This window comes from Halichoerus grypus, chromosome X (assembly GCF_964656455.1).
Source record: "Halichoerus grypus chromosome X, mHalGry1.hap1.1, whole genome shotgun sequence".
Classification (NCBI taxonomy): Eukaryota; Metazoa; Chordata; class Mammalia; order Carnivora; family Phocidae; genus Halichoerus; species Halichoerus grypus.
Genome location: NC_135727.1, coordinates 5,576,199 through 5,602,180, shown reverse-complemented (window position 1 = coordinate 5,602,180; position 25,982 = coordinate 5,576,199). Strand labels below are relative to the sequence as shown.

The following is a 25,982-nucleotide window of genomic DNA, read 5'->3' as shown; positions in this document are numbered from 1 at the left end:
AAGCAACTCAAAGGTCCCTCAACAGTATCCAATGATTTGGATAGACCGACTGTGGTATGATCACAAAATGGAATACGATACAGCAATAAAACAGAATAAACTACCCATATGTGCCACAATATAGTTGAATTCCACAAATATGCTGACTGAAAGTAGCCAAACATAAAAAAATACCTAGTGTGCAATTACATATATATGAGGTTCTAGAACAGCAAAATTGATCTATGGTGATAAGGTCAGAATAGTGGTTACCTTTGGGAAAGGTACTGACCAGGAGTGGGGCATGAGGACATCCATAGGGGTGCTGGAGATGTTCTAATATTTTATCTGATTAGTGATTACATGAGTGAGTACATATGAAAAAAAATATGCTCTATACCTAGGATTTATACACTTTACTGTACATTATGCCTCAATACAATATGGTAAAATACAGTCTAGGAAATATGAAACAAAATATGAGTCATTTAGGAAGACCAACATCTTCTTAAGTTATAGAAGTGGAAAAGAAAAAATGGACAGGAGGAAATTATTAAAGACATATTAGAAAAAAAACTTCAGAGCTGAAGAAAAAACTGAATTCAGACTGTAATGACTTCTTTGAGTTCCTAGCACAATGAATGAAAGCATACCCAAGGTTATGCATAGTTTTGTGAAAGTTCAGAACACCAAGGATAAAAAAAGCTTCTAAAAGCTTTCAGAGATTAAAAAATTATATAAAATTTCAGTGTAAGTTCTTATATATAGCCAAACTGTCAAACAGGGAAGAGAATGAAGACTTTTCCAGACATGCAAGAATTCAAAAACTTACCCCCTACTTGACCCTTTCTTACAAGGCTTCTTGAAGATGCACTCTAGCAACTGAAGGAAGTATGGAAGAACACCATCATTACTACCACCACCATAGCTAATATATATGTATATAAAATTAGGAAATTATAGATACTAATTACATTAAATATAATTAGGTTAAGTTATTAATCGTACATATTTGTTTAGGAAATTCTCCAGTATGACAACTGTGCAGCATACCTAGAGAGTAACCAGTCCCGACTGAAACAGAAGGTTAGAGACTCTGGGAGGAAGATCTCCAGGAAATAAAGGAATTGCATCCAATAGATAATGTAACTGAGACACTAGAAGAAAAATATATGCTAAAAGCATAGAGTGCCTAAAGCAAAACAAAACACCAAAAGTCTCTAAAAGTCTCTGTCCAAATATTAAGCAACCAGTTCAAATTGAAACAGAAGTCAGTGACCTTCAAGAAGAAGAATAGGAGGGATTTCAGGACATACATAGAAAAAGAAGCTAAAAGATATTAGGGCTATGGCTAGAAGAAGAAGGCTTTTGTTCTTTCTCCCATCTACAAATAAAAATTCAGTTAGCAATTCCAGGAAAAACAAAAACTATAAAAGAAAGTCACGGTTTAATATAACACAAAGGAGAATGTGGTAAGATTTGGGACAAAAAGTAAAAGGTACAAAAGAGGAGACTCCATTTGAACATTGTCATTTGAGCAGCAAGGGGGTCATGACTAACTATAGAAATGGAATCAGAAACAAAACCAATGAACAAACAAACAAAATAAAAACAGAAGCAGACTCATAAATACAGAGAACTACCTAGAGGGGAGAGGTGGGGGGATGGGCGAAATAGGTGAAGGGGATGAAAAGGTACAAACTTCCGGTTATAAAATAAATAAGTCATGGAGATGAAAAGTACAGCATAGGGAATACAGTCAATAATATTGTAATAACCTTGCATGGTGACAGATGGGGACTACGCTTCTCGTGGTGAGCGCTGAGTAATGTATAGCAATGTCCAATCCCTACGTTATACACCTGAAACTAATATAACATTGCTTGTCAAATGTCCTTCAATTAAGAAAAGAAATGGGAATAGTATCCTAACCCTACACTGAACTGTAATGAATAATATGACCACAGTCAAAATACTGCACTGCTGTTTGCTTTTCAACTTTGAGAATCAAGCTGCAACAAAGCCCAGAAGACTTAATTACAGTTAACGAGAAATGAACAATGGAAAAGTACAAACACATCTGTGGTGGTGCTGTGATGCACTGCTCAGAACTCCCTTAAGACCAAAATTCTTATTTCCCTAGCTGGCTTGAGTGCTGTCAGCTGCTGTCAGCCCTCCTCAGGAATTGCGTTGGATAAACAGCCACCTCGACTAAGTCACACCAGTCCTCAGGAAGCCCACCTGCACATCGTTGCAAGGCCACCCCAGCTTCAGAGCTCCCCAGGGGATGGGCCAGAGCATGTTTTGAGACTGCATCACAGCCCACCTTCTCCATCCGCACAATCTCTTCCCTTCCCTTCAACAGGTGTTGATCCTGAGACAACTCCCTACAAAACTCCTGCACATTCATCTCCATCTTAGAGCCAGCGCCCCTGGGAACCTGACCTGCACCAATTGTCAGGGAGTTGGGAGGAGGAAAGGAAGAAGAGAAGTGGAGGGAAGAGCTGGCACAGTAATATCATCCTTACAAAGTAGAAAACCAGTAGTTATTGTCCCCGGTTGATGGGAAGAAAAATCAAGGTATAGAGATATTATTTAAAGATACAAAGGAGCCAACAGAAAACCTGGAAATAGTGATCTATCTATATATTAAGAGAAGGGAGAATGGTAGGGAGAGAGGAAATTGGTCATGAGTCAATAACTGGTAAATTTCAGTGATGAGCACTGGGCTTTAGTATACTACTTTATGTACTTCCCTATATGTTGGCTCAATTACTGCAGTCAAAAGTTTAAAATGTAAGAGGAAACAATGAGTGAACTATAATCTCCTCTGTCACCACAGGAAGTCAGCTGAGAATGTCTAAAGTTAACATAAAAAGTTGAAATAAATGTAAGCATAGTGTTTTACCCAGAGGCAAACTACCAGGAGAACTGAAACTAGAAATATTCAAAATGAGACTAGAGATGCTGATGGGTATGGCACGGGCCCTTTGCTTTGTATTATATGCTTTTTGTTCTCTTTGACTTCTGTTATGGGTTGAATTGTGTACCCCTACTCCCACCCCCCCAAAAAAAGATTTGTTGGAGTCCTAACCTCCCAAACCTCAGCATCTGACCCAATTTGGAAATAGGATCTTGACGAGGTCATCAAGTTAAAATGAGGTCGTTAGGTGGGACTTCATCAGACGGCGATCCCTATAAAAAGGGGAAATTTGGACACAAACACAAGCACACACAGAAGGCAGATGTTCACGTGAATGTGGAGGATTGGAGTGGTGCATCTCCAAGCCAAGGAATGGCGAAACTTGGCAGTAAGCCAGCAGAGGCTGGAAGAGGCAAGAAAGGATCCTTCCCCTAGCAGTTTCAGAGGAAGCATGGCTCAGCCAACACCTTAATGTCAGACTTCTCGCCTCCAGAATTGTAAGACAATACATTTCTGTTGTTCTAAAACACTTAGTTTGTGGTACTCAGTCACAGCAGCCCAAAACACTAATACGACTTAAAAACATTTCGAACATGATGAGATGGATGGGCTGTGCAGAAGGTCGGCAGAGGTAGAAAATTACATGCAACAGTTGGCACAACACGGGCCACGCGTGCGTGTGTTTTGTAGGGCAGGAAGGAGCAGCAGCAGGACCAGAGTGACAACAAGTGGAGAGGGCCAGTGAGAGCAGTTTGGGCGACAACGGTTAAGACTCAGGGTGTAAGAGAACTGGTTTTGGTCAGTGGGCTCCTGAAGTTTAAGACATGTGAGGTGGAGCAGATCCCAATGACGAAAAGGTCTAAGCTATGGCCTTGAATGGGGGAGGCCAAGGTGGAGAGGAAGAGAGGTTGTCAGAGGTGAGAAAGAAATCAAGGGGCTGCCCAGGTAGACGCTGAAGTCGCCCAGGATAATGGCAGAGCAACAAATCACCCCAATCTTAGTGGCTGGAAACAACACCCATTTCGTACCTCATAGTTTCTATAGGTTAGAAGTCTGGGGGCAGCTTAGCAGGGCCTTTTGCCCAGCTCAGTTTCACATGGCTGTAATCAATATGCCGGCCGGGGCTGTGTTGTCATCGGAAGCTCTGGGTTCCCTTCCAGGCTCATGCTGTTGGCAGAATTCAGTTCCTTGTGGATGGAGGGCGGAGGTCCCCTTTGCCAGCTGGCCATCGGCCCAGGGCCACTCTCAGGTCCTAGAGACTAGTCACAGTTCCTTGCCAGACGACCCTCTCATTGGTGCTCTCACAACCCAGGGGTTTACTTCTTCAAGGCCAGCCAGGGGATTGCTCTAACTTTGGCCTCTTTTGAAAGGCTCATCTGATTAGGTCAGACCCACTCAGGATAGTCTCCCTTCTGATTAACTCACAGTTAACTGATTAGGGGCTTTAATTATATCTGCAAAATCCCTTCACCTTTGCTATGTTCTATTCCTTTTAAGCAATAAGGGAGGGGATTATACAAGGACATGTACACTATGGGAATAGGACGCTTGAGGGCTATATAGACTTCTGCCTACCACAGATGAACCCCATCTTGAGCCTTAATTCCATCAGATAACAGACAATTTAATCTAGTCCATTCCATATTTTTCCAGTTACCTCAGGGTTTTCTTACTAATTTCCAATTATCATTATCAAGCAATTCAGGATTTTCTGCTTCTTGACCCCAGGCTATCACCTAAATTCTGTGAGGCACCTAAATTCTGTGAGGCAGAGTTTCATGGCATTTGGAGAGACAGCGAGCAAGCACATTTGATCCTTGTCCTTGGTAATTGTCCGTGCCAGCATCCACCGCAACGTGCAATCCCACCCCGCCCTGATGTAGCACCCCTTCATGCTGGCTTCCAATGAGGGGTCAGCCTAACCTGGTATGCAGTCCACACTACTTTCTACTGTGACATTCTTTGGAGGGTGACTCTCTCTCTCTCTCTCTCTCTCTCTCTCACACACACACACACACACACATACATTTTCAATGCCCTTCTTGGGGAACAGGTAAATCCAGCCACTTTCCCGTGCCACTTTAGTACCACAAGAAGGTCGGGGGGGCTGCCTCGGGCACGTCTGCAGCTGAGCCCTGGTGATCCGGTGTAAGGAGAATTTTAGGGCTCTGTGCACTTTCCAGGGGACGGTCCAGCAAGGGAGCACAAGTCCCTTGCCTTTGGACTTCTACTGCACTCCCACCTTTGACCCTAACTCCAGGGGCTGAGGGCAGCACACATCAGTACGTTGGTAAATACTACACAATACCTTGCCACAGCAGAATGGTGAGGATTCAGGGGAGAGCTCGAGGCTTCTCTCTCATTCCAGATCCAGGGTCTTCAGGTGGGCCCTCCTTGAGGGCAGGCTCTGTGCCTTCGACTCACTGCTGTGTCCCCGGGGCTAGCACTGTTATTGGGTTCCCAAGGATCATGGGATGAGAAGCGTGATCAGAATTATCTGGATGAGAAGACAGAGCAGCCCAGGCTGTACCCAGCCTGCTGCCAAGAAGGGCTCTCTCACTCTGCACAGAGAGGCAGGCAGGGCCCTGGTCTCTGTGAGTGTGTGAAATGGTTCTGAGGAGCCTGATGTGGGCTGTGACTGCCACCAAATATGCCGGGCACCAAGGGCCCTGGTCCCGGAAGTGGCCGTGTCAGGGTGTGTGAGGCAGTTCTGGGAATCTGTTCTCCAACCGCCTGAGGAGGGCCAGATGGACAGGGCTGGGTCTGGGCTGCCCCCAGGTTTGTGATGCAGCAGGAACAGCCTGGCCCCTAGCTGGGAGCCCAAGGGGGTGAACGTGAATCGGATCACAACCAGCATCTGATTCTGTTGAAGTAGAAGCCCCGTGGAGCATGCCCCATGGAGCATGAGGGGCAGCCTTAAGAGTTGCTGAGCTTCTACCCTGGGTCACACACTGAGCCAAGGACTTTATAAGGCAAGATGATGTTCTCAAATGGAAGGGGTTAGTCATAGTCCCATTTGCCTCTGGACATCTTGCATTATCCTGTAAGCAATCTTTCCCTTCCCTCCCCTCCTCTCTCTTTCTTTTCAAGCCCAGACTCTTCCATCTTGCTATCCGTGGATTCTGCCAGCACAGCCCAGGTTGGGTGGACAGGCAGGGCTTGGAGTGAGCAACCCTCCTGCTGTTGGAGCCAGGAAAGACTCCACCAGGGGTTGCCCAAGCCGGGGTTTGCTAGCGCAGCTTCCTAGGTGATTCATTTGCTCAAAAATACGCATTTTGTGTAAAGCATAAGCTTAAAACAAAATGAGTACAACGGAGATGCCTAATCAGATATTTGTAGGCATCGCTCTGTCACTCAGTGAGGTATGACTGGTTCTTTTCCCATTTGCGTTGCATTCATTTGGATGAGGAGTTTACATTTGGTCACTCCCTCTCTTCCTGGCTTCCCGTTCCTCTTGGATTCAGGGAGAATTTCTGCGTATTCCCCCAGGTCCAGCTTTACAAAGAACCTCAGGGAAGGGAAACAATGACAGCTCTTTGGGAATAAAAAAGGACTCTCATCATGGAAGGCTTCCTGTGCGCCGGGAGGGGCTTCTGGTCCCTGGGTCTGCAGGGAGTTCACCAGGCATTGCCAGCCTGCACTCTCAGGCTCTGACAAACAGATGCTTCTTGCAAAGGGGAGCCCACAGCTGGATGGCCAAAGTGACCCCCACTGCCTCCTGCACTTCTGAAGTAAAAGCCAGAGGACAAGTCAGACTGGGAAACACTGCAAGGCTTTGGTGATGTTCCTCCAGGGGCCCTTCTCCTGGTGTCCTATGAAACACACCTCAGGATGAATCCATGTGTTGATAGAAGGGACAGCTAAAGACAGCCTGAACTCTGACACCACCAAGGGATAAAAACCAGAAGCACAGAAGAAATCTTCGGAGGTGCACCAAATTACCACGTGCCTTGTGCGACAGATGACTTCATGAAGCTAATAGTTGACACCAAAAAGGTGGTAGGAGAGCAACTTTGCCAGCTGGATGAGGAAAATCAGCCCTAATCTGCTATGACAGGAGGTTAATTACTGACAGGGATGACATGTTTTGCCAAGAATTTCAATTCTGTCTTTACCAAGACATGACGTCTCTATTTACCACATGCAGTCATCTGCTTTTTACTTGAAGAAGTGTGGCATTTGGGAAGCAGTAGGCATTACTCTTCATGGAACTGGCGGGACGTGATTTTTCTGTGACATTGTTAAAAAGTCTGTCAATATGGGAGACTTCTCTAAGGGTCTCTAAGGGACTACTGAAAACACTCAGGGGTGGCAGGCATACCAAAGGGGGTTCTTGCTAAAGTGCATACGTTGTTCACATGTAAAGTTTTCAAAAGTCCTCAAAGTGGGGATTTCTCTCCATTGAATATTGGGGCCCAAGTGCTGTCTTTGAATCCTGGGCAGGAGCAAAGCCTTGTAACTCCCGGTCCTAGCCTTGAGTGGCAAGACGCTAAGGGGCCACATGATGATGGCGCAGCTGAAAGAGCATGGGCTCAGCCATCAGACAGAGCTGATTTCAACCCTAGCTCCACAGTGGACTTCGCCCACTGCTAAACTTCTCTGGACCTCACCTGCAAAGGTGAATGCCACAAAGAGACCACCTAGGGGCCCCTTCCCAGTCTCGAGCAGGCACTTAATAAACAGGAGCCATGTGTCGCAGGCTCTCCTTGCCTGGCTGGACTCTGGTGGCCCATGGAGACCCAGATCCCAGCCTACCCAGCCTACCCCAGCTCCAGCCCCACAGGGGCACAGCTGCAGTGATCGCTGGCTCACTTGAGCCCCACACCATGGCTTGTGAACCTCAGAGAGACGCCGGCTGGGCCAGCAAAACATGGCCAGTTATAAAGCCACAGTCTATGGCACGGGGGGCTCAGCCTTCACTCAAGTGGATGCTGGCCCAGATGCCAGGCAGGCTCCAGGGGGCACAGGTGGCATGTTCCGGGCGCCCCTTTCATGGTACTAAGATCGGGGGGGAATTCTGGTTGTCCGTTTCCTGTGTCACTTGTCTTCTCCATCAACAACAAGCTGTTTGAAGACTAAGTCCCCAGAGACACAGGCTGGCGGTGGGGTGGAATCAGCACTTCTGTGCCATCGTCAGCTGGTGCGGGGGAGGCAAGTGAGACAAAAGACCCCAACACCACGGTCTCACTTCTCTTCCCAATAACATCTTTGTGCACCAAATCCATTCCAGCCTTTTCAGCTCACTGAGTCCTCACGGCGGCCCCAGGGACTGGGCACTGCTATGGGCCCCAGCACACAGATGTTCAGACTAAGGCTTGGAGAAGGGGCATCACCGGCTCAAGGCCGCACAGCCAACAGAGCTGGAACCTAAAGCCTGACCCCCTAGCCACGATGTCCTTCAGGCTGCCACAGACAGACCCAGGCCGGGGCCCTGGTCTGGGTGGCTCAGCCTTGTGCCGTGAGGGTGATCACTGTGTATCTTCACAGGCAACCAGGGTAACATGGAGGGTCATGGAGGCAGGGTAGGCAGGCAAGAGAGGGCTTCCAGATCTTGGGCTGGCACAAAATCCTAATTTTGCTCAGGGAAAACGTGCGCTTGGCAATTCAGGGTCCACATTAATTCTAATGAGAATATTATTAGCCACCAAGGATGCGGTGAGTGAGAACTGGATGCCGCTGCCTGAAGTTTATGTCCCAATAGCACTACTATCCTCTTGTCACATGAGGAGAAGAGGGAGGCAAGCTAAGGTCTCGCAGCTTGTCGGTGACCAAGACTGACCGAGCTAGGACTCCAGCCCTGCTCCCTCACTTAGCCTCCGTGCTCAGCACTGCTTTGCTGAAGAGAGAGACAATGAACAAAGCCACGTGGGACCGCGACGCGCTACCCCGCGGTGGGCACTCGCCACGTGCCAGGCCCCGTGCTGCCTGCATCGGCCTCACCTCGCCTCGCCACCCCACCTCCTTAATGTTCACCCGTGTTGGCTGCAAGACATGAGCTCTCCAGTCAAGATGCCTCGAGGTGAAGGGAAAAAAAATCCCTGAAGAAAACAAATGGACACAACGAACAAAAACGAGACCCCCGAAGACCAGCCCAGGCAAGCTGCTTTCTGGCGTCTTACTGTCCTGTCCAGAGAGGACCACCAGGCTCCTCAGGCAGAGGTCCACGCAAGAGTCACCAGCGCAGGCTGAGCAGTGCCCTCTCTACCCCCCTCCTCCAGCCATGCCCAGTGCGCACTGGGAAAGCAGCAGCCGGGCATCTGGGGCCGCCCAGCTGCCTGCGTCGTTACCTTCATCTCAAAATCCGACTCCGAATCATACAGTACCCCAAAATCGAGGGAGTGGGCCCAGGCTCGGTGTGACTGCACTGGGAGACGGCATGGGTCTCAGGACCGCCTGAAGCAAGGCTGAGGGCAGACTATCGGTAATATAAATGACTAGTGTACACACATGCCTGCCAAGGGGCCTTCCTATTTCGAACTCTGTGTCCATCCACCATGGAGAACTGTGGTGGGTACCAAACGAGATTTCCCACCATGGTGCGGGTCGGCAGCAGGTGAGGCATCTGGCCATCCAGGCTGATCCAGGGAGGGCCTCAGTCCTGCCTAGCCCAGGGAGGGCATCCCTGCTGGCTGAAGGCTGGAGGAAGGACATACATCCAGGAACCCTGGCCCTCCATAAATCCTCATCAAATGTTGGCTCTTACTGGTGTTAGCATCACGTGTGCACACCATCTCATCCAGAACCTCGGGGCCAGATGAATTTCAGAATTCAGAAAGGTGGTGGGGACAGTCCATAGGTCAGTGACACCCTTGCATGGTCTAGCAAACGCATGGACAGCACTGTAGAGAAACATGTGACTATTAACACCGAGTGTTAATAATAAGACAAATACAGAAATAAAGAAAATTCAGGATTCTCTCAATAGCTTCATGTCATCCATTTTTGATTTTACCACCAAAAGAGTTTAGGTCAAGCTTATGAAAACACTTTTGGTTACCAAAGCTTTATGGATGATGACATTGTGGGTAGCAGATCCTGGACCTGTGTTACCTGAGGCGACAGGCTCACATCGACTCCCACACAGGTCTGGGAAGAGGCTCCAAGCTTCATGCATTCCCGGCACTGATATAGCCCTCAATTCTCAAACCCTGTCAGTTCGAGTAGGTTCACAGTGCCTCCCAATTGGCCCCAGGGGCCACTATACATCTTTGGTCAAAATCCATGCATAGCACCTGAGACCCCAACCTGTAGCTTTGGGACTGGGGGCCAATGGTGTCACTGCTATTCCTTCTCTTTTACCAGCTAGAGAGTTCTCAGCATCTGCCCATCTCCCATCAGCAGGCTTCAAGGCACAGGCCAGCACCCCCATACTCTTTCTTACTTAGCAAAGCCTTCTTGGGAAGAGATGCCTCTTCAACCACTCACTATCAGCAGTAGAATGCTTTATGGTTTACAGATTGCTCTCACAGGAACTACCTCATGTCATCCTCACCCCCATGAGGTAAACTGGAAAATGCTATTACTCCTTAGGGTAAGATTTTTATATTATGCCCATCTTTCAGATGAAGGAAATTGAGGCTCAGAGAGGTAAAGTGATTTGCTTGGACTCACACTGTAGTAGAGGGGGTGGCGCAGATCAATCCCTGGTTTTTAACCATAGAACAAACATTGTACTTCCTGCCACGCTCCCCCTGTGGAGGACAGGAGCCTGACCAGCCTCATCTAGGTAGCTTTGTGCATGTGCGCACACACTTCCCTCTGTGGGCAATGAATGCAACTTCACAGCGCATCAAAATCTCCCAAACTCCTATGCCAAAAATTGTACATTGGACCTGAATTGATGGTGCCAGGTTGGGGGCGCTCCACAAATGTGTCCGCTCCAGCCAGGAACCTTCCTCCAATTCCCTGCATGTATCTGGTCCTTTCTGGCAGCGCTTCCCCCACTTCCCACCCAAGAAGCCCCTATTTACCTTCAAGGCCCAGCTCTTCTTCTGCGAAGCTTTCTGCAGCCCTTTTCCCTATGTTAGTAGTTCCTTCTTACTCACATTTACCTAACCTCATTCTGCCTCATCTCAGGGTCCATAGCTTACGGGTCTGCCTGGGAGTTGCCTCTGATCAACCCAGAATCACACAGAGGTGAGTGCACCCCGTCAAAGAGCTTCTTTGGCTCAGCACAGATGGGTGGCCACAGACTTCAGGATGCTTTGCCTTACGATGTTGCGTACCCAGATCTGCCCTTGCTCATCAGGCAATGTTTACACCAATGCTAACAGATACCTGGTTAGCAAATGCCCTTCCTGACCCAGCAGTTATGTGATGTACAAGAGGCCAAAGCACCTCCCACCACGCCAGCCATAGGGTAGAGTGCAGCTCTGCCCCGAGCAAAGGCGGCAAAGGCGGCCGCTGCCCTACGTGGCCGCTTAGCACGTACCCATTCCTCAGGCACACCTCCTGGATGTTGAGTCATCCATTCAGTCAATATGGATTGCATGGCCTCAGGCACTGCGAGAGCCTGACCACGCAGGCCAGGCCGGATGTGGCCCCGGGAATGACGATCCTTGCTCTGCAGTTCCCTGGTGGGCTGGTAGAGACTGGGGGTCAGCATCTGGTTTGAAGGAACACCCTGCCCAACCCTGCTTCCTCCCTCCTCTAGTGGGTGTTAGACACCAATCGGTCTTTGGCATTCCTAACTCTCTCTTAGGGTCAGCTTCCTGAAGGACTTAACCTAAGACTATTGGTTCCAGAGTGGTCCAAAAAGCAGGTGGCAAGATGGGGTGGTCTAGATATGGGATTACTCTTCACCTGCCCCACTGGTAATGAGGACCCATCCCAGAGGACAGGTGGTGTGCGGATAGCCCCAGGCACAAGGCTAGAGTCCAGCTGCTAGAACCTTCACACTGGGCTGGTGGTGGAGAGTAATTTCCTGGCAGGTGAGAAGACCCAGGTATGTGGAATGTATGAAGATGGCAGCTCTGAGGACGATGGGAATGGATGGAGGTGACTTCTCTGCATGGATGGTTCACGAGGAGATGAGAAGCTTAGGGTGATTAATAAGCTGAAAATGAAGTGAGAGCCCCAGAGTTTCCTTGGTAGCTTGCAAAGTAGCCCCTACCACAGGCTGGAGGCAAAGGTCAAACTCAGGATTTGGTAGGAATGGCTGAACTTCAAAGATGGTTAAACATTCAACTAAGACAGGTCTGTCATGTCAACATCAGAAGCCCACTTGGGAAAACTTGCATCCCTGACACAAGGAATAGGGACATCTAGGGGAAGGCCCCAGAAGAGCCAGACTCCATAGATGTCTCAAACTTCTGAGTCTGTGGCAGTGGCCCATGCCTTCCCCTAAAGAGCTAGTATATCAACCACACCCCCAAGGGAGCAAAAAACTACACAGGTCTTTCCCCACAGGTGCCCTCCATCCCAGGAGGCAGGGTGACCAACCATCTTGATTTGCTATAGAACTTGCAGTACTACAACCAGAAGAGTCCCAGGAAAACCAGGAAGAGATGGGCAGCCTACTGCCAGGCCCCCAACCAGAGTGAAGTCACCATAGAACAGAGGCAGGGCATACTGAGCCTGGTCAGGGAGGAAAGGGACTAGCCCTACTTGCCCCCCACCCTGCCCCACCACCAGAACTGCAGTAGAGGCCCTGGGATGGCACTGAATGGCCAGAAGCTAGGGGCTCATGATCCATAAAGTGATGGAGGTGGAGGCCTTCCTGGGGACATAATGGATAGGCAACCGACCAAGATACAGCCCAAAATGGAGATTCACAAGAGCAAGAACAGACAGCAAGAAGCTGAATGCAGCCACCCCAATAAACAAGTCACGACCCCTTAGCCCAGCTTCTGCCCCTGAGCCAGTTTTGAGACGTGGAACTGAAATAGGGAAACTGAAGGACTCTGTAAAAATCTGCTTTTTGCTCCTTTTCCTGCCTCTATTCTTGCTAGGACCTGCACCCCCACTTTACACATGTGTCATAATGCAAATAGTGTATGTCCTCCTTGTAAAGGACAAGGAATTAATGATTTCTCCAGAATTGATAACATCTAAGGAAAGACCAGATAAGAATGACCAGACAAAGCCATCATAGGCTGATTCCAGACCACCGGTGCTAGACATCTTGACGCCAAGGCACCTGGCTCTAAGGAATAACACCTGGATCCTCGCCTTTGTTCTAACCATTCCTGGATGCCTGAGGGGACATGTACACCAGACCACCATCCTCAATAAAAACCCCAGACCCCAAACAAAGACAAGACTCTCTCCTTTCCTTTCAGAGTCTCCCAGACATTCTGTTCCTGCACTTTCTCTAGATCTTCAATAAACTCTGCTTTCACCTCCTGCTGGCTCGCGTTTGATTTCTATTCTGCGTACAGCCAGAGACCCTCCTGGCTGGTCCTGCAGGAACCCTCTGGGTCCTCAGACCTGGCCTGGTGGCATCAGAACCATGGACTAGGAAAGTGGCCAGGTCCCCAGGCAGAAGGACACGACAGCACCACGGCAAATAGACACTAGGATGATCCCCCAGCCCTTCCTAAAGGGACCTCTGGCTCTGCACTGGGTGAATGAATGCAGGGAAACAGGATAACCACAGTTCAAGGCTGTTGGGCACAGTGTCCAAGTTGACATTGATATGGGAGACTCAATACACTATGTCTCCAAATCAGACAGCTTCAGGAGGACCCCCTGTGCTGGAGCTTCTGAGCAGAGGATGTCATTGGGTCCAAGGTATGCCGGGCTATCCCTGAGCATCTGTCAGTTGGTCTTGAGCAGGGAGAGTCTGGAATCCAATATACTCCAGGATGACGTGCAGAGCTTAGTGAGATGTCTTCTGAGGAATCTTTCAGAACATGGAAGAATACTTAATGTTAAATGAAAAAGTATATGACAAAATGGTAATACAGCATGAATTCACAGAGAAAGAACTAGGGAAACATGCCCAAATGGTAAACCTTCTTGCCTTTGGATAATGCTGAAGAGCTCAGGAGCGATGGAAACATGGAAGGGAGCATCTCCCTCCCCCAATTAAAGTTGATACAGTAAGCTGTAATAGAAATGCAAGGGTGGGGGATGCCAGAAGCCTACAGAACTCCCAAGGTCCCAACTCTGTTGTGCCACATTCTGTTAGGCGCCAGACCTGACCAGTGGCATCCAAGTAGCCCACCTGTGTCTGCAGGTTCCCCATGGTACAGCTTCTTCCCATGCACTTGGAGTGTCATTTAAACAAAACCAGAAATGAGTATAGTTCTTAGGCTGGATGGACCACTTGATCTGGGCCATGTTGGGAGGGACAAAGCCGACCAAAGCTGCCCAGGGGGCAGAGAGAGGAAGGCAGGGCTAGGGGAGTATGCATCTTGGAAACGGGCCAGATGAGGATCTGGAGGTAAAATGGGAGTGCTGGAGCAGAAGAAACAAGGCTTGCTGTCTTTCCACAGCCACACGACTGCCCCAGGGCTTCTCCCATGTGAATCCAGGGCGCAGAACTAAAGCTAAGCAGTAACCAAGTCCATTACAGAGACAAGAAGCCCTTTCTCATGGGCAGAGTTCTGGATGCTGGGGCACCTCCTCTTAGGACTGCCTGTCTCAGGTGGCAGGGCTGGGGGTGGATGGCAGCCTCCGGTAGGAGGGGCCCTGGGGCACTCCCTGACCTTTGGGGTCACTTACAATTCCTAGTCTGTGCAAATACTGAGTTGAAAGCAGGCCTGCAAAGAGAGGAGGAAACCAGTCCGCGGGGGAGGAGGAATGTGAGACACAAACAACAAAGGTGATCCTAATTCCACCTTAGAATTAGGTGGAATTAGGATCCACACTTCAAAAAAAGCTCCCACTGCCACTCTTAGTCATGAGTTCGAGCCCCACGTTCGGTGTGGAGCCTGCTTTAAAAAAAAAAAAATTAAGAAAAAAAAGAAAAGAAAAAAAAAAAGGAGCTCCCACAACTCGGTACAAAAACCACAAGCAACCCAATAGAAAGATGGGCAAAGGTACTTCAGAGAGGAGGAACCAGACCTGCCAAGAAGTGAGGGAAACCAGGGATTGGGTCAAGCTGGTCCCAGATCAGTAGTGCCGCAAAACACATAGCAGGAACAAACTAGAAGCCTCTCTGGGCCTCAAAGTCAAAGAAGCACATGGGTGGGGGAGGCAGTGGCATTCTCCACCACACAGTCTGCACCTCCTGGCAAGTGAAAGAATGCGTGATAGGCTCAGGGAAGGAGAGAAGGGGAGGTGGTGCATAGGGATCGCACTGAGCAGAGAATCAGCTAGGCAGGAGAACATCAGGGCCAAAGAGGATGGCAGAGCCAGAGTGATGAGCACCAAGAGAAAGAGTGGTGGCCAGTTCCGAAGGGGCTGCTGCAGCCAGGGGCCTGGTGGACAGAGGTCACTGGACAGAAGCATGAGAAACTGCAAAGGCAAGTGCTCAGACCGGCTATCGGGGACAGGGAGCTCTGCACTGAGCGGGTGCCATGGGCTCAGAAGAGGCGATGTCCTGGGGATGTGGGCACGGCAAAGAGCCAGGGTGAAAACTGGCAAGGACTTTCTAAAAGGAACACGTGGTATATTATGGGGACAGAATCATGGTGTGGAGAAAACAGTCTCTGCAGCCCTGAGGCCTAAACTCCATGAAGATACCCTCTGGCCCTAACCTCACGGCCAGCACTCCTGTTCCTTCCAGATTCTGCAAAGAGAAGGTACGGCTCACTGGAAGACGAAGCAGTCCTCTCTGTGTGACTACCGCGTCCTGGGCACCTGGGTTCCAGAAATGAGGAAGACACACTCCTTGCCTGCGAGGAACTCGGTGCCCCTGAGGGGACCATTGACTCTTGGAGAGCAGTTAGAGCACTGGGAGGTGAGAGCCCAGTGAAGGGAGGTACGAAGGAAAGTACAGAGTGCTCCCAGAACTGGCAGAGAAGAGTGCCTGATGCTTGGGTGTGGGGCAGTACAGGGGATGCTAAAGTTATGGTTGGAAGGAGGACAGGAGTTGGTCAGGGGAAGAGGAGGTGAGCATTCCAGGCAGCAGGGAGTCTTGGTAGAGTATGTGTGCTCAGGGTACAGGGACTCCGCAGCACAGTGACCCAGTGTTGGCCTATAAGGACAGAGAGGGCTGGTGCCACTGGAAGGCCCTCCTGGGGCCCCGAGGTGATGGGGTGTATATAGGAGAGCACTCACCAGTGTTTTCAGTACCAGGTTGATGAGGACAGATGTGCAGCTAAGAAAGCAAACTGAACTGATGGCATGTGGAGGATCTACTGGCAGAGGAAAGACAGGAGGCATCCAGGCCGGTGTGGAGGCTCAGGTAAATGCCAAAGAAGATATGGTATATATATACAATGGAATATTATGAAGCCATCAAAAAAAATGAAATCTTGCCATTTGCAATGACGTGGATAGAACTAGAGGGTATTATGCTAAGCGAAATAAGTCAATCAGAGAAAGACGTGTATCATATGATCTCACTGATATGAGGAATTCTTAATCTCAGGAAACAGACTGAGGGTTGCTGGTGTGGTGGGGGGTGGGAGGGATGGGGTGGCTGGGTGATGGACACTGGGGAGGGTATGTGCTATGGTGAGCGCTGTGAATTGTGTAAGACTGATGAATCACAGACCGGTACCTCTCAAACAAATAATACATTATATGTTAAAAAAAAAAAAAAAAAGATAGCAGGAAGGGAAAAATGAAGGGGGGGAAATCAGAGGAGGAGACGAACCATGAGAGACTATGGACTCTGAGAAACAAACTGAGGGTTCTAGAGGAGAGGGGGGTGGGGTGATTGGTTAGCCTGGTGACGGGTATTAAGGAGGGCACGTACTGCATGGAGCACTGGGTGTTATATGTAAACAATGAATTAAAGACACTATATCAAAAACTAACGATGTACTGTATGGTGATTAACATAGCATAATAAAATAAAATTTAAAAAAAATATTAAAAAAAAAGCCACCAGCCCCAGACCACAAGCCTGAACTCAGGAGGTAGCAGTGGGGACAGGAAGAGGAGAATTTATTCTGATCAGGCATGTGGGAGGCAGGGACACAGGACTTGGTCACCAAGCAAATGCGGAAGGAGGGTGAGGGTAAGGGGACCCCAGGAGCAAAGCACGGCGACACTGAGTGTGTTGAGCCCCTGACTGAGAGGCAGAGGACAGGACACAGCTCTGACAGGGAAGTTGGCTTTGTCTGGCTCAGGTCAGGTCTGACGGGCAGCAGGAAACAGAAGAGGAATTTCTCTTCCCACCTGCAAAAAAGGTTCATATAAAGACCGTCCCTCAGGACCCCCGCTGGCCGTCCCAGGGTGGCTTGGAAGGAGAGCCCGCCCGGCCTTCAGCGCCCAGGTGCACGACTCAACCTACAGGTCCCGCCCTCTCCCCGCCTCCGTGCTCTCCGGGGTCCATTCTGAGGGTCACCTGAGGTCGCTGAGGACGCTGGGGCTGCCACTTTGTTGCCTACCGGTGCGGCGCCGACCGGACGCCTATGTCACGGGAGGCAGAAGGGAACTGCCTGGCCTCGGCCACTGAGCCGCCCTTGCCCAGGCCCCGCGCTGTTCCCAGGGCCCGGCTCTCCCAAGGTCCGACTCTCCCGCCGGCTGCGCCCGGCCCCGCCCGGCCCCGCCGCAGCTCCTCCGCCCGGCCCGCCCGCCCGCCCTCCCTCCGTCCCTCCCTCCGTCCCTCCCTCCCCGCTCCGCCCAGCTCCGCCCAGCTCCGCCTCCCAACCACCCCCCGCCCCCGTCCCGTCCCGCTCCGCCCAGCTCCTCCTCCCAACCAGCCGACAGTCCCGCCCTGCTCCTCCCCGGCTCCGCCTCCCTGCTATCTTACGGGTCCCACCCTGCAACTCCCCAGCCGCGCCCCGCTGCCCTGCAGCTCCTCCTCCCAGCTATACCACCAGTCCCACCCAGCTCCTCCCTAGCCGGCCCTGGCTCCTACCCCAGGCCTTCCTCCAGCTCGCCCCGCTCCTCCAGAGCACCTCCTGTCAGCATCCCCAGGCCCGCCATGCTCCGCCCTAGCCCTGCCCCAGCTCCTCCTCCCAGCTTTCCCCCAACTTGCCCTACCCCTCCCCAGCCCCATCCTGCTCCTCGCAGCTACCCACCAGCCCTGCCCCGCTCGTCCCCAGCTTCTGCTCCCAGCTTTCCCCGACATCGCTCTGCTCTGCCCAACCCCGCTTGGCATCTCCACAGCTCCTCCTCCCAGCTTTCCCCCAGCCCCACACCCCGTTGGCAGCTACTTCGCCAACCCTTCCGCCAGTCCCTCCCTGCCCCTTCCCAGCTCCAACCCGCTCAACCCCAGCTCTCCTCCTACGTTCCCAGCAGCCACGCCCTACTCCTCCCCCAGTTTCGCCTTTCCAGAGTCCCCCACCCTGCCCTACAACTGCCCAGGTCCTCCTCTGCAGTGATCTCCCAGCTCTTCCCAAGGCTCCACGTCCATCTCCACCTCAGCAGCCACGCCCTACTCCTCCCCCAGTTTCGCCTTTCCAGAGTCCCCCACCCTGCCCTACAACTGCCCAGGTCCTCCTCTGCAGTGATCTCCCAGCTCTTCCCAAGGCTCCACGTCCATCTCCACCTCCCCAACTTAATCCCGCTCCTCCCCAGCACTGCCTTCCCAACTTCCTCAGCTCCACCCCGCCCAGCTCCTCCTCTCAGCTCCGCCCTGCTACTCCCCAGGTCCTCATCCCCAGTGGTCCCCCAGCTTCTCCTGTGGCTCCGCCCCAAGCTCCGCTACCCCAGCGCTCAGATCGCCCCCTGCACCTCCCCCCGGCTACACCTCCTCAGGCCCACCCTGCTCTTCGCACAGCTCCTTCTCCGCAACATTCCCCCCAGCTCTGCCCTGCTCCTTCCCTGCTCCTTCCCGCTCATTGCCCGAGCTCGTACCCAACTCTTTCTCACTCGCCGCGCTCACTCCTCTTGCAGGTGCGCCCCAGCTACTCCCCCAGCCCTGCCTCACAGCTCGTCGTCCCCCAGCTCGTTCCCACAGGTCGACCCCCACATACTCCTCCCCCTGCCCCGCCTCCCGTAGCCCCGCCCACGGAACAGCCCCCCAAGCTCGCCTCGCCCCGCCCCTTCTCCCCCACCCCATTTCTTCTCTAACTTCCGGTTCCGCTCGAGCCGCCGGCGTCTACCTCCCGATCCACCGGGATCCTCCCCCGCGAGTCGGGGCCGGGTGAGTCCACACACGTCTCCTAGCGGCCGGGGCTTCCGCGCCTATGTGCGTGTGTACGTAACTGCTTGGCTGCGTGCCTACGTGCTCGCGAACGGGCGTGGTCCGTCCCTCCGTGTGCGTTACGTGGGTTCGAGCCGGCGTACGCCCCGCAAGGAAGGGGCGCCGGCGTCTGTGCGAGCCTGTCAGGTGAGGGACCGCCGACGCCTGTCACCTGTGTGCGGTCCCCGGTGCCGGGCCGCGGCGATGGCGGGAGAGCCACGACGCGGGCCGAGCGCTCTGTCCGCTCTCCGCGGCCCGCGTCGTCTCCTGGCCTGGGCGTGGGAGGCGGTCGTCCAGGCGCTGGCGGCCTCGCCGGGTCACGCGGAAGCGGACGGTCCCGCCTGGTGGCCGCATCCGGGTCAGCCAGGGGCGCCCGCGACTCGGTGCCGGGAGACCCGCCCGCCACAAAGGGAGCCAGGAAGCCCCTGCTGCTGAGGCCTGCTGGGCCCTCCGCGGGCTGGTACCTCTGGGCTGGGGTTTTCCGGGCCTTTGCGGGGGGTGGGGGGGGGGGTCTGGAAGCACGCGCAGAGCTGCCCAGGCCACCCTTCCCTGTCCCCTCCTCCAGCCACAGTCACACGCCCGCCATCCTTCTAAGTGCCTGTACAGGCAATGGACCTGTGCACATAGAAACAGGAGCACGCTGGTCCACGAGCACCAGTCCTCCCTCACTGCGTCCCTCCCCGCCTCCCCTTGGCCCCCAGGCTGTGACCTACCTGAGGTCCCAGGCTGTGCGGTGTTCCCCTGGTTACCCGTGGCACTCCTCCCAGTGGGGCCTACTCAGGATTTTATTGAGGGGAACGGGATCGTAGGGCCCCCAAATCCTTCCCCTGTGACAATGTGAGGGAGTGGTGTCATCTTTCTCCTGTTGGATAAGGGGTCTGCTAGGCTGTGAGAACAGGATCCCTTACATGAGAATTTTCTCAGCTGCTGGCTGGGGCATCATGTGATTAGCAGAACCAAACCTTGAGTGAGGTGTTTCCCATCCGATGGGCCCGCCTGAGTCCCAGTGGTCCCCCATCCCTGCCGAGTAGAAAACCTGTTCTGGCACATTAGCCAACATTGTCCTCTTGTACCTAATGACTTTTTCTTCTCCCCCCCTCCCCACTCCAGTCCTTGTGCAGGTGAAGAAGCCCAGACAAGTGGAATAGCGTTTCCTCGTCAGACCACAAAGCAGGTACTCTGCGTGGCGAGACAGGAGGGCAGCTTCACAGTTCCATCCCTCTAGGGGTTCCGCCCACACAGTTCAGTTCTCCTTGTGTCTTTGTGGCCCTGATGAGACAAAGGTTGGCCAAGAAACTGAATGAGGCAAACCTGCAGTCCAGTGATATACCGTCGTAGAAGAAAGAGAAAGGGCCAGGCCACGGGGGGATATCCAGCCTCCCTCGTGAATAATCCGGACCCAGTGAACAGGGCGACCCTTTGTCACCCATCGGGTTGGCAAAGCTTAAGCAGAGTCACGATGCTCAGGGCCGACAGTGGAGTGGGGAAGTGGACCCCTTGCCCGCGGTTGCTGGAGCGTACACAGGGGAGCCTTTGTGGAAGGCGGTCTGCTGGCCTGCATCAGCATCTCAGATGTGCGTGCCGTGACCCTAGCCGCCTACTAAACGTGTCCTCTGCCAACGGGCGGCTGTGGTGATGTCCTCTGTAGTGGCAGAAAGTGCGAAGCAGTCTGTGAGTCTCCGCCAGTAAGGGACTAGTCAGCAAATTGTGGGACGGGCAACCACGGGATGCCACACAGGCAGTGAAAAAGATGATAGGTGAAGATGTACAGACATGAAGGAATGCGCCGGATGTGCCCTTGATGGAGAAATCATTGTGCACCCTGTGGAGATGTCCAGGACAGAGCTTACACCTACCCCTGAATTAGCCTGCCAGGGTGGTTGTGTCAGACTACCACAGACTGGGTGGCTTCAGCAACAGGAATGCATCGTCTCCCGTTTCTGGGGGCTGGAAGTCCGAGCTCAAGGCCTCGGCTGAATTTGCCTCTTCTGAGAGCTGGGAGAGAAGGTGTTCCATCCCTCCCCGGCCCCCACCTTCTGGTGGTTTCCTGGCCATCTTTGGCATCCCATAGCTTGTAGATCTCTGCCTGTGTCTTCACATGCCTGTCTCTAAACTTCACCCTTTCATATGGACACCAGTCATACTGGGTGAGGGTCTGCCCAGCTGAGCTCATTTGAACTCAAAAGGTCTGTAAGGACCTTTCCTTTATGTATAAGGTCACGTTCTGAGGTGCTGGGGATTGAGACTTCCAACACACGAATTTGGTGGGGACATAATGCAACCCGGAACGACCTATGAAAGCCCTGAGGGAGGGATGAACTTGGACTGTTCCGGGGATGGAAGGAAGGCCTTTGTGGCTGCAGGGTGGTGAGTAGAGGGGTGAAGGGAGCAGACAGCGGGGTGGGGGGTCGGGGGGGCAGATCACGTGGGGCCTTTAGGCCCTGGCGAGAAGTGTGGATCTGTCCTGGACGGGACAGGAGGCCCCTAGAAGGTTTTGGCAGGGGAGTGACACGATGGATCACTCCTGTACCAGAGCCACTCTGTCCTCGGCGCCGACCCGGGAGTGCCGCGCTCCAGCGGCGAGGCAGAGGGTGATCGGGAGACCGCTCGAGAGGGCAGCGGGACCTTGGGAGACTGAGGCTGGGATTGTGGCCGTGCAGACGATGGAGACGGGTCAGGCTCTGAGTGGGTTTGGGGACCGGCGCCCACGTGATGGGAGTGCCGGGTGCAGGAAAGGGAGCGCAGCGGCTGCTAGGTCAGGGGGACTGGAACAACAGATTGGTGGTGAAACCACTTGCCGAGGTGGAACGGAAGCGGATTTGGGGTGGCGGTGGTTGGGGACCTGGGGCTGCTGGCTGTGGAGGGTTGAGACGAAGCGGGCATGGCCTGTGTGAACGGGGGCAGAGCGGGCGAGCGTGCGATGTGCAAGCCTGAGAAGAAGGGAACGAGAGGTGGTCGACCGCGTCCGGGCTGTCCGGCCACGAGTTAGATGAGGACGAGACAGGCGGGTCAAGGGTGTGTTCGTGGAAGGTGGGGTGCGGTGCATGGCGAGGAAGTAGAGGCTGCGAGTGTAGACGGCTGTTCTGGGGGGACCTCTTGCTATGCACAGGTTTGGAGAAGGCCGCCGCAGGAGCTGGAGGCCTGTGTGGGCCCCGGGGGCGGGGGGGAGTCTTTGTCCCTGCGGTGAGGGAGGCACGGGTGTGGCTCTCTGCAGACGGGACCGCCTACTCACGGGGGACGGGAGGGAGGCTGCCTGAGCAGGAGCATGACCGAGCCGGGCCCCGGAGTGAGCCAGAGTGCTAGACCCCAGAGCACAGCTGAGGGCAGCTCGGCCGGAGAGACAGACGCAAGGCAGCGGGTCTGGACGTGGGGACGGGCAGGACGGTGGATTGGGAAGGGGGTGAACGTGGGGGAGCTTTTGTGATCACGGGGCCTTGTCTTTGAGAGTGGATGTGTTTCCTTAAACAAGAGAATGTCATTGAGGCCAGGTTTATGTACTTGAGGAACTGGGAGCAGAGATGAGCCGGAGTAGGTGGTACTCATGGGCTCAGTGTAGAGCCCCAGGCCCGATGATGATGATGATGATGATGGGAGCCACTGTTTGTAACTGTCCTGTTAGGTGCCATGTACTGGGCTGGGTGCCCTTGGCACCTTGTCCCCGATCCTCACAGCCATGCTGGAGACTGAGGCTCCGTGAGGTACCAGCACCCAGCTGAGGTTCAGGCCCGGGGCCCTGCTCTTCCCACTGCACGGCTCTGTCCTCCCGTGAGGAGGGGGGGCCCGCCCCCCCCCGCCCCCCGTCCAGGTGCAAGGGCAGGGGGTACATGCACTCAGATCCCCTTGCAGTCATGGGCCATCTGTCTGTTCCTCGGCACCTCCTTCTCAGATGCAGAGAGGGGTGATGGTAGCGCCGCTGTACCGGGTGATTTGAGGATTGAGTCCTATGGTGTGTGGTTCGTGCCCCTCCCCTGTGCTTGGCGTAGAGACAGTGCGTGCGCCCCGGGACCAGTTGATCCTGCTCTTGTATTTCCTTTCTCTAGGCTCAGCTCGGGGTTGGGGGTGTCTGTTGATAGTGAGAGCAGTGGGGCAGGAAGGGGTCAGAGGAGGGTGGCACCCAAAGGGGCCGGGGCCATCTGAGATCGCGGGGCGCCCCCAGCGCCGAGCTGAGGTTAGATACCAAGGATTTGTGCTCCGCCGCCCCAGGACAGGAGCCCGGGGATGTGCAGTGTGTCAGCGGTGGCAGGGCCAGGGACCCGAGTGGGTTGGCGGGAGAAGAAGCGAAGCCCAGGACTGGCCCTGTCTGTGCCGGGAGAGGGCTAGAGCCGGCTCGCTGAGTCGTTAAACCCAGGGGCCCGTCCCCCTCGGTGCTCTCCTGGGGCTCCGTGGCCTCCGTTGTAGCACTGACCACGTGCTGTCCTGGCCATGCCTTTCTCTAGCTGTCTCCACCGTCGTCCGTGAGCTCGCCCAAGACTCCATCTGATGGACCAGTCGTCCTGATCACCGGCCCCTTCCTTTGGGCCTGTCGGTTGACTGTGTAGTGATAGAAAGAAGGAGCCAGGGCTCTCGGCTGCCCCACCGTCCAGGTCAGTGGGGTCTCAGGGCAACCCGGGGGACACTGGGGAGAGGCCTTGCCCGCGGGTCCTGAGCTTGGAGCGCTGGGCGTGATGCTCATTGACATTCGTGGTTCCGTGTTCCCGCAGGCCAGGGGAGGCCCCAGGAGCTGTAGGGAGATGAAGTTCGGCTGCCTCTCCTTCCGGCAGCCTTATGCGGGTTTCGTCTTAAACGGGGTCAAGACCGTGGAGACGCGTTGGCGTCCTCTGCTGAGCAGCCACCGGAACTGTACCATCGCCGTCCACATCGCCCACAGGGACTGGGAAGACGCCGCGTGGAGGACGCTGCTGGCGGAGCGGCTGGGGATGGGCCCCGCTCAGATTCAGGCCTTGCTTCGGGCAGGGGAAAAGTACGGCCGCGGCGTGATAGCTGGCAAGTGATGACAGGCCACGTGCTGCTCAGACGCCTCCAGGGGCTACGCCGCGGGACCTAGCTCGGGAGTTTTGTGGCTTGTTTTCTTTTGAACTGCTTGGTGTGTGAGCCGAGCAACACACCGTTCGGAGGGGCAGCAAGGGGCCGTGCGCTGGGGGTGGGGGGGTTGCCGAGGTCCCACGACCTCAGGGGAACCCTGCGTCCGCTCTGGGCCTCAGTTCCCATTTTTGATCTGAGAGGCAGGGACGGCTTCCGAGTCTCCACGTGGCATTTGCCTGTGGGTGTGTATGCGTACACCCGTGTGTTTGTGCACGAGTGTGTGTGCGTGCGCGTACCTGCGGCAGAGACCGTGGGAGGCGGAGACCGCAGGACCCGGGGTGGGTTGGGGTAACCTCCAGATTCAGGCTGCTGCCTGGCTTCGTGGGCGATGCCCCACCCCCACCGTCCCCGCATCCCGGGTAAGTTCCCTGCGCCCTCGTTGGGTCAGGTCCCACCGCCGCACCTGCCACCTGCCGAAGTGCTCGGGGACCTGATGGCCTGTTCCCCCTGGCGTCTGGAGCCCTTCTGATCTCCGCCCGCTGCCCTGAGCAGTCTGGCTGGGACCAGCCCATCGTTTGGGTGTGGTCGTTGAGGACAAGGCCCTCCGCTTCTTTCTCTCCGTCCCTCGGCCTCACCCAGAATTCCCTGAACAGAGTTTGGCACGTCGCAAATGCTCGGCCAGAGGGGCCCCGTGTACTCCGCGGCCCCTTGGTGAGACCCTCGTGGTCTCTGGTGGTTGTAGCTTTCGACAGCCGTGTTCTCCCAACAGGCGGGCCTCGGTTTCTGGAAGGAAAAACCAGCGCGTGCTTCTCTTTGTGCACAGGGCTTGTTGACGTTGGGGAAACGTTGCCGTGCCCAGAAGACTTAGCTCCCGATGAGGTCGTGGAACTGGAAAACCGAGCTGTGCTGACCAGCCTGAAGCAGAAGTACCTCACGGCGCTTTCGAACCCCAGGTGGTTGCTGGAGCCCATCCCCAGGAAGGGCGGAAAGGATATCTTCCAGGTAGACATCCCAGAGCACCTGCTCCCCTCGCGGCAGGAGGCCTGAGGAGCGTGCAGGGTTACGGAGAAGCCAGCTAAGTCACGACCCGTGAGCTGACCGTCGTGCCGCAGGCGGGGACCGCAGCTCTGGTCTGGCGGGGACCGCAGCTCTGGTCTGGCTGGGCCCCGCCGCGGAGAGCGCTGCCGCTGCGTGCTGTTCGTGGACACAGATCTCTCCGCTCCCGTGCGGGGGACGGGCCGGCGGGACTTTCCTTGTGAGCTGCCCGTCTGGGCTCCTCGACAGGCTCGAGGACTCTGAGCTTCAGGAGAAAGGGAAAGCGGCCGTAAAGGCCTCTGCACCGTGACTAATTTGGGTTGCACCAAGAAATACGTTTCGGGGCGCCTGGGTGGCTCAGTCGTTAACGTGTCTGCCCTTGGCTCGGGTCATGATCCCGGGGTCCTGGGATCGAGCCCCATGTCCGGCTCCCTGCTCCACGGGGAGCCTGCTTCTCCCTCTGCCCCTGCTTGTGTTCCCTCTGTGTCTCTCTGTGTGAAATAAATAAAATCTTTAAAAAAAGAAATACATTTTAAGAGAACTGGTTAGTGTATCCCCCCGTCTTCGTTCTGGTCAAAAGTCGGAGAGTGAACAGCGTCCAGGGGATGTTGTGGGAAGGCTGGGAGCCGGCGCTGAAGGAAGGCCCGGGAGGGAGTGGCCAGCCACGGACGGCCCCGTTCACGGTGACGAGGACGTCAGCCTGAGAAACAGAGCACCCGTCCGGCCTCGCAGATGACTCTTGCTCTGTTGTAAAAGCGTCCCTTGGCCCATGAAGTGTGCGTGTTACACACATGGCACGGCTGCTACGTGTGCAAGGAAAGGGTCCTAAATACA

The 25,982-nt window shown here is 54.0% G+C and overlaps 1 protein-coding gene and 1 long non-coding RNA gene across 9 annotated transcripts; one reads left to right on the top strand and one right to left on the bottom strand.

The window, feature by feature from the left end:
* Positions 1 to 16,845: 16,845 nt before the first annotated feature.
* Positions 16,846 to 19,089, bottom strand: LOC118541270 (uncharacterized). The gene is made up of 3 exons (XR_004920017.2): positions 18,981 to 19,089; positions 17,307 to 17,371; positions 16,846 to 17,137 (listed from the first exon to the last, which is right to left on the bottom strand). It is a non-coding gene; the product is annotated as an uncharacterized LOC118541270 (long non-coding RNA).
* Positions 19,090 to 19,099: 10 nt separating this feature from the next.
* EOLA1 (endothelium and lymphocyte associated ASCH domain 1) lies at positions 19,100 to 25,674 on the top strand. Of its 8 annotated transcripts, none has more exons than XM_036100883.2 (5): positions 19,100 to 19,238; positions 20,202 to 20,261; positions 23,528 to 23,674; positions 23,792 to 24,074; positions 24,937 to 25,674. In XM_036100883.2, exons 4-5 carry the CDS (start codon positions 23,822 to 23,824, stop codon positions 25,158 to 25,160), a joined length of 477 nt encoding a protein of 158 aa, XP_035956776.1. In that variant the 5' UTR covers positions 19,100 to 19,238; positions 20,202 to 20,261; positions 23,528 to 23,674; positions 23,792 to 23,821; the 3' UTR covers positions 25,161 to 25,674. The 8 variants fall into 8 exon arrangements, with proteins under 8 accessions (XP_035956776.1, XP_035956773.1, XP_077920367.1 ...); XM_036100880.2 differs by having other exon boundaries at positions 20,202 to 20,265; XM_078064241.1 differs by lacking the exon at positions 19,100 to 19,238 and adding an exon at positions 19,403 to 19,551.
* Positions 25,675 to 25,982: the final 308 nt, after the last annotated feature.

Bases quoted from the DNA above. Each gene is read 5' to 3' on its own strand.
- EOLA1 (XM_036100883.2), top strand. From the start codon at position 23,822: ATGAAGTTCGGCTGCCTCTCCTTCCGGCAGCCTTATGCGGGTTTCGTC. The intron at 24,075-24,936 runs GCAAGTGATGAC...CTTTGTGCACAG, and splicing joins CGGCCGCGGCGTGATAGCTG to GGCTTGTTGACGTTGGGGAA.